At 37.7% G+C, this 13,831-nt stretch overlaps 1 protein-coding gene across 3 annotated transcripts in view; it reads left to right on the plus strand.

Moving 5' to 3' along the window:
* il1rapl1b (interleukin 1 receptor accessory protein-like 1b) overlaps positions 1 to 13,831 on the plus strand; it is a 1,487,064-nt gene that overhangs the window by 786,613 nt on the left and 686,620 nt on the right. For all 3 annotated transcript variants that reach the window (XM_078559845.1, XM_078559847.1, XM_078559846.1), the window contains exons 4-5: positions 10,679 to 10,862; positions 11,011 to 11,164. In XM_078559845.1, coding sequence (XP_078415971.1) covers positions 10,679 to 10,862; positions 11,011 to 11,164 — 338 coding nt within the window. The remainder of the gene's footprint in view (positions 1 to 10,678; positions 10,863 to 11,010; positions 11,165 to 13,831) is intronic.

A 13,831-nucleotide genomic window follows, 5' to 3' on the forward strand; every position in this document is an offset into this window, starting at 1 on the left:
TCTTTTACGAGCAGGAACAGCTTCTCCCTATCTACTCTATCCAGCCCCCTCCTGATCTTGAACATCTCTACCAGATCTCCACTTAGTCTTCAGCTCTCTAAGAAGAACAGTTCCAACCTCTCCAATCTATCTTCGTAACTGAAGTTTCTCATCCCTGGACCAATTCTTGTAAACCTCTTCACTGTCTCCAATGTGTTCATATCCTTCCTATAATGTTGTGCCCAAAACTGTACACAATACTCTGGCTGAGATCTAATGGATTTCTTATATAAATTCAGTATAACCTCCTTGCTCTTGTACTCTATGCCCCTATTAGTAAAGCCCAGGATAATATATACTTTATTAACTGCTCTCTCCACCTGTCCTGCCACCTTCAATGATCTACGCACATATACATCCAGGTCTTTCTGCTCCTGCACCCCCTTCAAAATTTCACCCCTTGTTTTATATTGTCTGTCCATGTTCTTCCTACCAAAATTCATCACCTCACACTTCTCCACATTGAACTTCATCTACCACCTATCTGCTCATTCCACCAACTTGTCTATATCCCTTTGAAGTTCTACACTATCCTCCACGCAGTTTACAACATTCCCAAGCTTTGTGTTAGCTGCAAACTTTGAAATTGTCCCCTGCACACCAAGATCTAGATCATTAATATATATCAGGAAAAGCAAGGGACCCAATACTGACCCCTGGGGAACTCCACTACAAACCGCCTTCCAGCCAGAAAAACATCCATTGACCATTACACTCTGTTTCCTATTTTTCAGCCAATTTTGTATCCACATTGCTACTGTCCCTTTTATTCCATGAGCAATAACTTACCTCACAAGTCCGTTGTGTGGCACTGTATCAAATGCCTTTTGAAAGTCCATGTACACCACATCAACAGCATTGCCCTCATTGACTTTTTCTGTTACCTCTTCAAAAAACTCCCAAGTTAGTTAAACACAATTTCCCCTTTAGAAATCCATGCTGGCTCTATTTTTCCATGTGACTGCTAATTCTATCCCAAATAATTGTTTTCAGAATCTTGCCCACCACTGAAGTTAAACTGACTGGTCTGTAATTGCTGGGCTTATCCTTACAACCTTTTTTGAACAAGGATGTAATGCTTGCAATTCTCCAATCCTCTGGCACTTCCCCTGAGTCTAGTGAAGGCTGAAAAATTATGGCCAGTGCCCCTGCAATTTCTACTCTCACTTCCTTCAATATCCTTGGATGCATCTCCTCCAGTCCCGGTGCCTTGTCAACGTTAATAGCGGCCAGGCGGATGTTCTGTAGTAATGTGCTTGCTAGCCCATATCAAATTGCTGCCAACATTATTCTGAATGTCATTCCTTTCCAATGGTAAGATTGGAAACTTCTGTTTGGCACCCTTTTCACCAATGTGGTGCAACCTAGTCAGAAAGGCATCAATGGAAGCACTAATCAACAGTCCAACATTCTACCATTCCACCATCCACAGAGCTCTCTCTAATGCCGTGCAATGGCCAATTACTTTAACCTTACAATTGAAGTTAGATATATAAAATGTAAATCAATACTCTACATCTAACTGTGGAATATGAATCCCCTTTGGTTCCTGTGTGAAGCCACGATAGACACATTTGTGAAGATTTCCTCTGGTCAGCATCGCGAGAGAAATTGTCAATTTGTTTTCAAAGAGGGTGTTTATGATTTCACTAGTCAGCAGAAGAAAGCTTCACAAATACATTTACAATGTTGCTACTTAAAATAAGCAGAAATTTGAACCTCAATATCTTCAGTTATTTTACTTCTCTTTCTCAACAGCTACCGGAGGCTAGTTTGCATGTCCTTTCACACTCTTTGAAGTCTTCATTTCACACTCCTTATTTAATAAGAAAGTTAATTTATTTCTTCATGATTGTTAAGTCAGTGGAACCTATTACACCAGCCCTTTCTCTGAGTGGAGATATCATCCTAGCTTCTCCATCACAGCCTAGCAATGAATAATGAAATAAATAAATCAAAAATCTGCCACAATGTGAAATATCTTTGCAAAGAAACTGTTGACTGGATTTTATGCCCAATGCCCACCTAGTTTTGGGCAGGCCTGGGGTGTTGGGAGCAGAAAATATGACAATCTTTTTTACAGGCCCCTCGTGTCTTTGCCACTACTTAGATTTTCTAGATGAAATGATGGCAAACATTGAATACATCCAACGAGGTTTCGATCCGCATACTCAAATTATTAATTAATATCAAGATTATACCGTATGATATGGTCCTGTCATTAACACCTTAGTAATGCTAGGTGTCAGGAATGCTATAGTGTTCTTGGCTTCAAATACCATTAAGAGAGCAGAAGAAAGGTTTTAAAAATGGAGGATTGCTTTTCCTGGGACAGGTTAATCACAAAGTGATTTGATTGTTTTCGGCGGGGTCTTTTTAAAACAGTCTTTTTCCTGCAGCTCCACTGACTTCCAGCCACAGTGTGCTGTGGAAGATGCTGCAGTGATTTTGCATCCCCATTCATCAAGCAGTCACTGGACACGTGTAAAGCCTGCCCTGCCACTGATCCAGGTTTCCTATAGATTGGAAATTTCAGCACTTCTCAGTATAATACACTTTAATTTTCTCCAGTTGGACTCACTGAGCTATCAGATTTAATATCTCTTCTTGCCTTTGATCTTTCAGCTTCTAACAATAGCTATTCATTTATTTTTTTCCACTTTATTTTCTTTTCCTATTTTGAACTTAGCTGCTGTGATATAATTTGACAGTTGTCGACGAGCTAATACTACCTTACCCCGAATGAATCTTTACATACTAACTAAGTCCTGAAACTCTGGAGTACTAACGTATCAGCTTAATAGTCCTCTTGAAAAATATCATTCATACTATAATTTCAGGGCTATTTTAACTGCGTGTGGTGTCAAGATCAAGTGTTCTTGCTTGGTGTCTACACAGTGCCCCCATCAAACAGTGGTGCTAAGACCAATTGCAATGTTCCATTGTTATTAGTTGTACTTTTTCATCGTATTGTTATTCTGAATATTTCTTTGCTTTTACAAAGATGTAAACTGTTTGAACTGTTGTTTAATTTTTCAAACCATTTAACAGTGTAACTGTGTTTGCTACAGTTTTCGAGTCACCACTTACTCTCGTAAAACAAAGTTTAATAAATATGTGGCTAGTTCTTTTGTGCCATTTTCTAAACTAGATATTGTCATTTTTGGTTTTGTTTCTGTTTATAGCAGAACATTTTATGTTTAAAATAGTTTATTGAAATAATCATTCTATATGGCATTCAGTGACTAAGTTATACAAAAAATATTCATTTATTGCTCAGTTAGGTGATTAATACTATATGTAAAATCATAAAAATTAACAATAACTAAAGATAACTATAAATATTGGAGTAAAAGCTTCAGCTAGGTAAGAAAAATAAGGGCATTGTATATTAGTTGGAAAATAATGTCTAAATGGGATAGAGAAATAAAGGGCTCTCAAATGCAAATACACAAATCACTAGAAACTTCAATGCAAGTTAATAAAGCCTGCATTATTTCGAAAGGGTTTTTTTTTTCTTTATTCATTCACAGGATGTGAGCTTCGCTGGCATGGCCAGTATTTGTTGCCCATCTTTAATTACCCTTGAAGCTGAATGGCTTCCAAGGCCATTTCAGAAGGTAATTAAGAGTCAACCACATTGCTGTGGGTCTGGAGTCCATGTTGGCCAGATAGGGTAAGGATGGCATTAGTGAACCAAATGAGTTTTTACAACAATCAATGATAGTTTCATGGTCACCATTACTGAGACTAGCTTTATATTCCAGATTTACTAATTGTGTTTAAATTCCACCATCTGCTGTGGTGGCATTTGAATCTGTGTCCCCAGGACGTTAGCCTGGGCCTCTGGATTACTAGTCCAGTGATGTTGCCACTATGCCACCATCTCCCTGAAAAGTAGAGAAGTTATGCTAAACTTTTATTGAACCTTCATTAGGCCACACTTGGAGTACTGTGTGTGATGCTGGTTGTCATATTATAAAAAGGATATAGAGACACTGGAGAAGGCTCAAAAAGGATTTACGAAGATGATGCCGGGAATGAGAAGTTATACTTGGGGCAGAATATGATGCTCAGCATGCAGGCACGCGCCTGACACGCCCGATTGTAAAATGACGCGCGATGACGTTGGGCGTGCGTCCCGACATCATCGCACAGCCTTGCGATATTTCGTTTGTTGGGCGCACGCCAGAGTCGGCTGCGGCCCATCGATAATTAAAAGGTCTATTAAGACCATTAACAATCTAATTAAATTCAAATTTACACTGCCCATCCAACCTAACGGTCTTCACATTTTTTAGGAAACCTCATCCACGAGCGGGATGAGGTTTCCTAAAGCAAATAAACACTAAATAAAAACTTTATTTTTGAATTAAAAACATGTCCCAATTCTTGTGACAGAGTCACATGAGGGGACTTGTTTTATTAAATTTTTATTTTCTTCATTTTTTTTTTAAACAGCTCTTCAATCTCCCTGAGGTAGCTTCTTGCCTTAGGGAGATTGAAATGCTCTTTCTCATACATGTGTGAACTACGTGCTAAGCCCGGCTCTCCCTCCTCCCCCTGCCCGCACAGGCAGCGCTCAGCACTGCCGCTCGCAACCCATGTAGGGCGGGCCTTAATTGGCCCGTCCACGTGAAACCACAGTGCAGAGCAGATCACGGCAGCAATCGGCTTGCCAACTGTCTCCGCCCGCCCCTGATGAGCACCCCCCGCCAAGGGCAAAATCCTGCCCCTGCAGTATATATTCTCTTTTCTCTTGGAAAAAAATAGAAGACTGTGGGGTGATCTAACAGAGGTCTTTGAAATTATGAAAGATCTTGATAGAGTGGACAGAGAGAGAGAGTGTGTGTTTCCACTTGTGAAAAAGGGCAGAATTAGAGGCCATCAATATAAGGTAGGCAGCAAATATTAAATAGGGAATTCACAACAAAACCTTTTTATGTACAGAGTGGTGAGAATGCAGAATTCACTACACGGAGTAGTTTAGTGAACAGTATAAAGATATTTAAGGGGACATATTTAAGCATATGAGGGAGATAAAAATAGGGGGTTATGCTGTTGGGGCTATGCAATTGGGGTTGGATAAGTAAAAGGGAGGGGACTTGAGTGCAGCATAAAAAGAAAAAGAAAGACATATTTACATAGCGCCTTTCATGACCATGAGATGTCCTAAAGCACTTAATGGAGTACCTTTTCAATTATAGTCATTATTGTAATGTTGGAAACACAGCAGTCAATTTACACACAAACATCAATGTGATAATGACTAGATAGTGTTTAATGAGGGATAAATATTAGCCAAGAGACCAGGGGTAACTCCCCAACTCTTCTTTGAAATAGTGCCATGTGATATTTTATGTCCACCTGAGAGGACAAATGGGGCAGCAATTTAATATTTCATCCAAACAACAGCACCTGCACCGGTGTGGCACTCTGAGTGCTTCACTGTAGTGTCAGACTAGAGTCTTATAAGTCAAATCCTGGAGTGGAACTTGTGATTCACAACATTCTCATTCAGAGGTGAGACTGTTACCACTAAGCCACAACTGATACCTAAATAAATAAATGTTGGCATGGGCTGATTGAGCTGAATGACCTGCTTCTGTGTTGTGTACACTATGTAATTCTATGTTAATAGTCATTGCATGACTTAATCAGACTTCTTCATGGAATACAATACAGTTGCTGGTCCCACTTCAGAATTGATATAGTGAGTCAGCATTTGTTAAAAAGGACACAGTACCACCCACACTATGATGCAAAGAAAGATATGACCTGAGTCTAGAGGCCATTCTTGTAATGGACAGAACCTTGTGTAGAGGCAAGCATGGAGACAGCTCCTAGCTTAGACCTTATACCATAACGAGTAGTTAATAAACACTTAGTATTAAACTATACAAAACTCAGAGCCTCTTCATGAGAGCTACCAAATTACACACAACATTTTGCAATAAAAAAGCAGAAAAAGAGTAATTGAAAAGTTAAAAAAATAATCAAGTCACATAAATGGTGAAAAAAATAATAAAAGCATGTGAATACAGATTGAGAAGATAATCTTAAAAATGTGAAACACAATGACCTGGAAACTCTACTGTGTGATCTTTAAACATAATCTTAAATCATTTGACGAAATTCCTCCATCTGTTATTTTAATGGGCATTAAATCGTTTATTTTGGATGAGCAAATGCCCACCTTAAAATTGTAAAGGGATATCATACCAATGTGTTATATATTCATGTTTAAATATTTGCACAGAGTAAATCTTAATGCGAAAGCCTCTGCCACTTTCATGGTGTCCCCTCCAGCTTCCAGGCAGATATACATCAGGCAAATATCTTGTTATCTGAATGTACAACATTGAATAATTTCTGGTTTTGTATTTTGCTTGCAATATACTGTTGTGGGAAAAATGTAGAATTTGATAATAATGATTTATTCCCTATGAAATATCCTCTGCCTTTCTCTCTCTCTCTCTCTCTCTCTCTCTGCCTCTCTCTCGCACACACTCTAGGCCCTTTCCCTATCCCCACTCATTTTTACCAAAACAAAATGTAGACTAATGTCTAGACTTCAAAAAACAAAACAAAGATAGAAATTGTCTGTTAATGTGAACAATTAACAGACTCATACCAAAATCAACTTTGTTGTGAAACTAACATATTATTTTCATTATATTATTGTGGTTTATTGTAAAGTAGGTTTATGGGTGTGAGTCTAGATGGTTCTGTCTATGTGATTTAGTTGAATTAGAGTCAGATAGACTGCAAGCTTGAACTTATCAAAGGAAGTTAGAGGTAAAAGATATTTTAAATGCTAATGAGGAAACATGGACGAGGGCAGCATATACGGTGTGAAGGACATTTGCATTTTTAGGTAAGTGAAGGGATTGTTTAGGTTTCAAAAGGATGAAGGATGTTTACAACTAACAAGATAAGCAAGGCCAAGCAGTGTGTTTATTTTTCCCAAAGGTACTGACCATATTGGCAACATGAAACATTTTTTTTATTATGGGAAAAGTACATTTCCAAAGACATATAGAACAATGGAATGTATAGAGCAAAGAGAGAAAAACATATATAAAAAGAATGGAAGGTTATGTTGTGGGGCCATGTAAGATCTAAGAGGGCCATGTAAAACAGCCTTGGGGAAGCCTACAACCACTTTAGCAAAAGTCTGCTGTGTCCAGTAACCAAAGGTAGAGGAAAGCCTTTGGAATTCCATTGTCGATTGGGTCCTGTGGTAAACTTGCTGGCTTGCTATTTAAATTTAAAATCTATTTCGGACTGTTGCCTTAAAGGGGATGTTTAGTTTGAAGTCAGGTTAATTAGGGATTTTGGGATTTGTTATAGTATTAAGTAACTATAATCTTATATATGTGCTTGAACTCTTTTCTTTTGTTGAATGTTTTAATTTAGTTTTTAAAATTTCTAAAGGTGTTAGCAGACTCATTACTTCTGAATTCAGTACACAAATCTTCTCATAATAAATACAAAATTGCAAAACTGTTGTGATAGCACGGTTAAGTTTCCCTTGTGGATTTGGTCCACCGGGCACACATCATTTGCCACATCATAACAAAATTAGTGGCTCTTTGCGGGATTAAAAAAATTTGTTGATTGATTTGGAGTTGGTGAATCTTAAGGTTACGAGTACAAGAAGAACATTGAACTCAGGAGTTGGTGTTGAGGGATTTTTAAGTGGTGAGACTGCAAAAATGGCTTTATCCATAGCTAGGACGTTTTTGGGAGTGGAAGACATAACTCTGATTGGTTTATAAAAGTATCTAAGGGTAAGTTAATGGAATTGGTGGATAATTTGCAGTTGAGGTTAACTGTAGGGGTAAAGAAAGCAGACATAGTTGAAGTGATAGCACAACATTTGAAATTGGAAGGGGCACCTGAAACTAGTGAATCACAGCTGGAGATAGCGAGACTTCAGTTACAAATGAAAAATCTTGAACATGAACAAGCAATGAAAATGAAAAAAAGAACTGGAATTGGAGGCAGAGGAAAAAGAAAGAGAAAGGGTATTTCAAAGGGAGCAAGCAGAATGGCAGGAGAGGGAAAGAAAACAGGAAAGGGAATTGGCACTGGAGAAATTAGCAAGGGAGGAAAGAGAAAAGGAGAGGGAATATCATCTTAAAAAGCAGGAAGTTAAAAAAGAGATCTCAAATGTTGAGGGAGGTTCTGAGGATAAAGTGATTACTTCCAATATAAAGCCCAGTAGGAAGATGGCTAAATTTGTGCAGGCTCTTCCGAAGTTTGAGGAAAGGAAGTTAGGGGTGTTCTTTATTTCATTTGAGAAGATAACTAAACAGATGAAATGGCCACAAGAAACCTGGACCTTGCTTTTACAATATAGGTTGAGCTCATGAGGTTTGTGTATCACTTCCGGAAGAAATATTGGTGGATTATGATGCAGTAAAATTTTGGACAACAGTTCCCTGTTGCTTTCTTCATGGCAACACTTCAGTCCATCAGAGTTGACTTGTTAACCAATCAGCACCCTTTTCTCCTCTAGTATAAATTTTTGCAATTGTTTGAAATTTGGCATTCTTCTGCTTGGCCTGCTGAGTGCAAGCTAAAAGGTTCGGCAACATGTCTCTCTTTTCAGCAACATTGAAGTTAAGTGCTTCCAAGTGACTGTTTGTAATCTTGTAACTCACTGATTGTAAATTTTGTACAGAAATTTTCATAGTGATCTTTTTGTAAATTTGAAAATTGTTTGGTCAAATTTTTGTAACAAGTTAGCTATTGCTTTGCAGATTAAAATATGACAATGTATAGAGTTTTTTTTTTAAATCTTGCAATCTAGGTAGATTTTTCTATTTGTGGTTTTCAGCTACAGATCACATGGGGCAGAATTTTACGAGTCGGCGAGCAGGGGTGGGGCCCGCTAGCCGACGCGTAAAATGACGTACGGTGAAGGCGGGAAGTGCAGCAAAATCAGTTGCACGCCTGCCGACCTGTCAATGGCCAACTGAGGCCATTGACAGGGTCAATTAAGTAATTAAAGGACCTGCCCATCCAACCTTAAGGTTGGCGGGCAGGCCAGGAGCCCCAGCGGCAAATAGAAAAAACATGAAACCTCATCACAGGTGGGATGAGGTTTCATGTAGGGTTTAAAAAATTTAAATAAAGATTTTGTAAAAATTATGGACATGTGCCAACTCATGTGACATTGTCACATGAGGGGACATGTAAGGGAAATTTTATTTTTCTATTTTTGTCTTTTTTACATGTACAGCCGATCTCTCTGAGGTAGCACATAGCCTCAGGGAGATGAGTACACTCTTTTGTGTGCATGCGTGAAAGAGCGCAATCTCGATTTTGGGATTCCCTCCCCGCCTGCACAGGGAGCACATGGCGCTTCTGTGCGGACGTCACGCTGGGTGGGCCTTAATTGGCCCGCCCACGTAAAATGGCAGCGCACCTCCAATTGGGGGCGCCGATCGGAAGCGCACACGCCCACCCATCAACTTCCCCCCCAACGGGGGGAAAATTAAGCCCATGGAGTTTTTGAGTCATTCAAATAGGATTTAGGATATAATTGCACAATACTTAACGATACATGATGTGTGACTGACAAAGCCATTAACATTTTGGTTTGGTAACTTCCTTCAAAACATTTTCATTGATCTACGTTTTAATTGAGTTAGATTGCTATTCTTTTAGTGTGAATTTTCCAATGGTACCTAATCTCCTTTCTAACCGATGCCATTGAAATAGATTATCTGGTCATTATCTCATTGCTGTTTGTGGGAGTTTCCTGTAAGCCAATCGGCTTCTACTTTTTCCTACATTAAAATAGTAACTACAATTCAAAAGTATTTGATTGACTGTGAAGCAATTTTGAACGTTCTGGTGTTGGGAAAGGTACTATATACATATAAGTTTTGCTGTATTTCTCGAATTAAAATAGCATCTGCCAGTTTGAAACGAATGGACCACCTTTCATATTTATTCTCCCATATCACCACATTTATCTTATATGGCTTACAATTTTTTTTTAAAATCGCTTACTTAAAGATTAATTTTATAAAAGTAATATTGTCAAACCATTGCCTTGGGGAATATATCATCTGCAGTTAATTAAGTGAGTTTAACCAAGTCTTTTCATAGTGAACTGGAAGATGACACTCCTTCCTAGCTGGGCATTTTCATGTCTGGTATTATGATGTTGTGTATGTATTAGGAAATTAGGATCCTAAAAATGGGGAATTGAAATGAATAGAAACTGGATTCAGACCCCCCCCAAACATATTCCATGGTTGCTAGAGGGATTGGTTCTCTTCCAACTATCAGTTGGACTTGAACAGAGATCAATTTATGGCAGAGTAATTATCAGTAAACGTTGTTTAAAATGCAAAAAAACCCTTGAAATGTTGGACAGGCGTTTTAATAAACATACCTCACTCACCAGTGGATAACTTGCTGCAGGGTGAAATAGCAACAGTGAATCAATTTGTTGCAGCAAAATCATATATAAGTGTTACCTATTCAACAACTGCACAAACTGAAAAAACACTTTATTTGTGGTATTTTAGTTATACTTCAATATAATTAGTTTCAACTCTTTTCTGAAAATCAGTTCATTGATATTTAAAGCTCTTTTTGTGTGTGTTTCCTCCTTTAGGAATACTACATACTGCATGAAAGTTTCAATGTCACTGATTGTAGCTGAAAATGATACAGGCCTTTGCTACAATGCAAGAATGAAATATTTTGAAAAAGCTGAGCTCAGCAAGAGTAAAGAGATATCATGTCCAGACATTGAGGATTTCATCCTCCCAAACAGTGAGCCTGTTGTGTGGTATAAGGTAAGATGGTAACAATTTATTTGTATCTAGGACGTTTTATTTTTAAATAGCTCCCATGTTTTTATTGAATAATGTTTGTTTAAAACAAAAGAAAATGACTGTGAAGCAGCAGAAATGGATGCTATTGTGTACTGTGGTTTTTGAACAGGAGTGCAAGTCAAACGCTTGGCGACAATCTGTTGTCCAAAAGGAGGGGACACTTATAATCCCTGAGGTAACAGAAGATGACGTTGGAAATTACACATGTGAACTGAAGTTTGGAAGCTTTGTGGTAAGAAGAACTACAGAATTGTCAGTTACAGGTAGGTGCTTGAACTCAATTACTTTAACATTTGCATTTGTGATTTTTTTTTTTAAATAGACAGATTATTGAAGAATCTTTAGTTTTAAATTACTGACTACCTTCAACCATTTCGATGTAATGCAGTGCATGCAAGCGGTTGGTTAAGTTGTACTTTTACTTTTCAAATTTGATCCAGGGAAATCATGCATGTAGTAATATGTAGCTGGCTAAAGAGATTATTATATTTTTTGCTCTGACTTTTACACATTGGATGTAGTGTCCCATTATCAGTTCTACTCTTGAGAGGTACCGCTTTTCATTACTGGCAGTCCCTCACCTGCGCTGTCAATTCATCTGAACTGACTGCTGGTTCTATGATGTTGGAAACAGAGAGTGAAAATACCCAGAAATGATGCAAAATAATTGCTGGTCAGGGATGAATGCCAGACAGCTGAGGACCTTATTGTGGTTTGCAACTTGGACATTCAGTTTTTGGTTCAATATTTGTCCACATATTGGTCTCAATGTGGTTCAGCATGCATATCTAATTCACCAGTGACCACCCAATGCACTGTATGTAAATTGTGAAGTGGGGTTAGCAAGATTTTCCAAGGAATGTAAGACTTAGGTCTAATTGATATTTTCTCAGGCTGAACATTCTTGTCAAATAATACTGTAGCTTAAATGTTATAGCTAACAATATAACCAAACATCCTGACAATTTGGAGGCATTTCAGTCAATGTGTTTACAAAGTAGATGTATAATTCAGATAACTGTTTTGAAAATTATTTTGGCACTGTAAATCTGAGCTGAGTGAACATCATCTTGGCAGTTTCAAAGTGGCTGCAATTAACTATTAATTATGGTTTCACTCATGGCTATCTCTTTAAGCAAAAATTCCCAGATTTATAAACCCAAGGAGAATTAAAAATAGCAAAATTGTGTGATTATCCACTTATAAGATGTGGTGCATAGACCTACTATTTTATTGAATCAATGTAGTTTAATATTATAAAGGAGAAGACTCCAATTTAATGAAAGTCATGGAATACAGAGAGCTCTGGAATGACACTTCTAATTTGTCCTATTTTTGTGTGTCAGCACAGAACTGGAATGTTAAAGTAATGAAATTCATATTTCATTTCAAGAATGCCAGTGACCAGCCTGAGTCTGCTAAAAGGGCAGTTTAAATTATTCAGATGTTCCATAGTAGCTTCATCAAGGCTCCATTGCTGTCACTGTGAACTCTAGCCATCAGTATTTTTGGGGACAGCAGTATAATCAGCTGCAAATGTTAGTCACTTCTGGCTTGACATGCAATTGGATTGAAAAAAAATGTATTCTGGACAAGTTCTGGCAGGTTTGTGTCTGTTCCTGACAGGTTGCTTTAATATAGAGAAGTGAAAAGATTCAACATGTTTGGTAATCTTCATGAATAGGGTTACAATATATTAGTCTTCGAAGCAATCAAATATAATTAGATTAGAGGAGAATTCTAGTAATCAATCATGTTCTGTAATCTATCACACATGAGTTCCCATTCTAATTTTACTTGAATATGAAAATCTTCTAGTGTCCATAGAGCAACAAGCTATTTTTGTGATGGTGCTAATCTACAAACATCAATGTACATGTTATTAGCTTTTGTTATTTATATGGAGATATTTGGTCTGGTCGAGTGTCAGATTGCATGAACTCCTCCTAATACATAAAGTTTTCGGCTCTATTGTGCATTATAGAATCATAAAACCTTAGAGCACAGAAGGAAGCCATTCAGCCCATCGTGTCTATGACAGCCCTTTGAAAGTGCTATCTAATGAGTTCCACTCCCCAGATTTTTCCCTAGAGCCCTGCAATTTTCACCAGTTCCAGCTTGTAAAATATGAAAGAAAATGCTGAATAAATTATCCTCCATAATCTTTGTGTTGATATTACAAGTTTTGTGGCAGTACTTTGTTTAAAATGTATGACAGTTTAATGAAAATCATTTCCTTCTTTAAATGTTTGAAAGTAGAAGAAAAGCTTTATTGGACTGTGACATAATTAATTTTCAGTAAATTATACCTCACAAAGATATGAGAAAGCGTGTTGGAGGGCATTGAAGAATAAAATCCTACTTCTCAGAGTCGGTTCTCTGTTGAAAATTAATTATCTTGCATGCTATTTATCACTTACATAAAAGTTGTATTTTAATGCTTTCTTTGTTGTTCCAAAAAAATGATGGTTTTACTACTTGAGCTTTCATGAAGCTGTGGTTGTGATGAATAAGAATTAAATACCAAAGACACAGCATGAGTAAATCTCAGTTCATTATCTGAATATTACTTGAAATGTGCTAATATGTACAGAACAAGAACTGTTACTTTTCTTCAGGTTCTGTAACACGTTTCTTGATTCTGTGGCTCAGAACTATCCCTTTACATGATTCTTAATTAAGTGAAACTTTTGTACTGTTGATTTGTGTCAGCTGAAATGCTGAATTTATTGTGCGAGTATGAATGCAGTGGTGTATACCTATTTTCCTAAGCAGGAGTAGGATATAGTGCCTACAACACAGTGCAGTACAAGTGCAACAGGGAATAGAATGGGTTGGATGGGGGTGCAAACAGTTTGCAATATAACAGACCACGATATGTATCTGTGAAATGCAATGGCTTCACCAATATTATCTCTCAGTTGACCACA

The sequence above is a fragment of the Cetorhinus maximus genome, chromosome 16 (genome assembly GCF_964194155.1).
Source record: "Cetorhinus maximus chromosome 16, sCetMax3.hap1.1, whole genome shotgun sequence".
Taxonomy (NCBI): domain Eukaryota; kingdom Metazoa; phylum Chordata; class Chondrichthyes; order Lamniformes; family Cetorhinidae; genus Cetorhinus; species Cetorhinus maximus.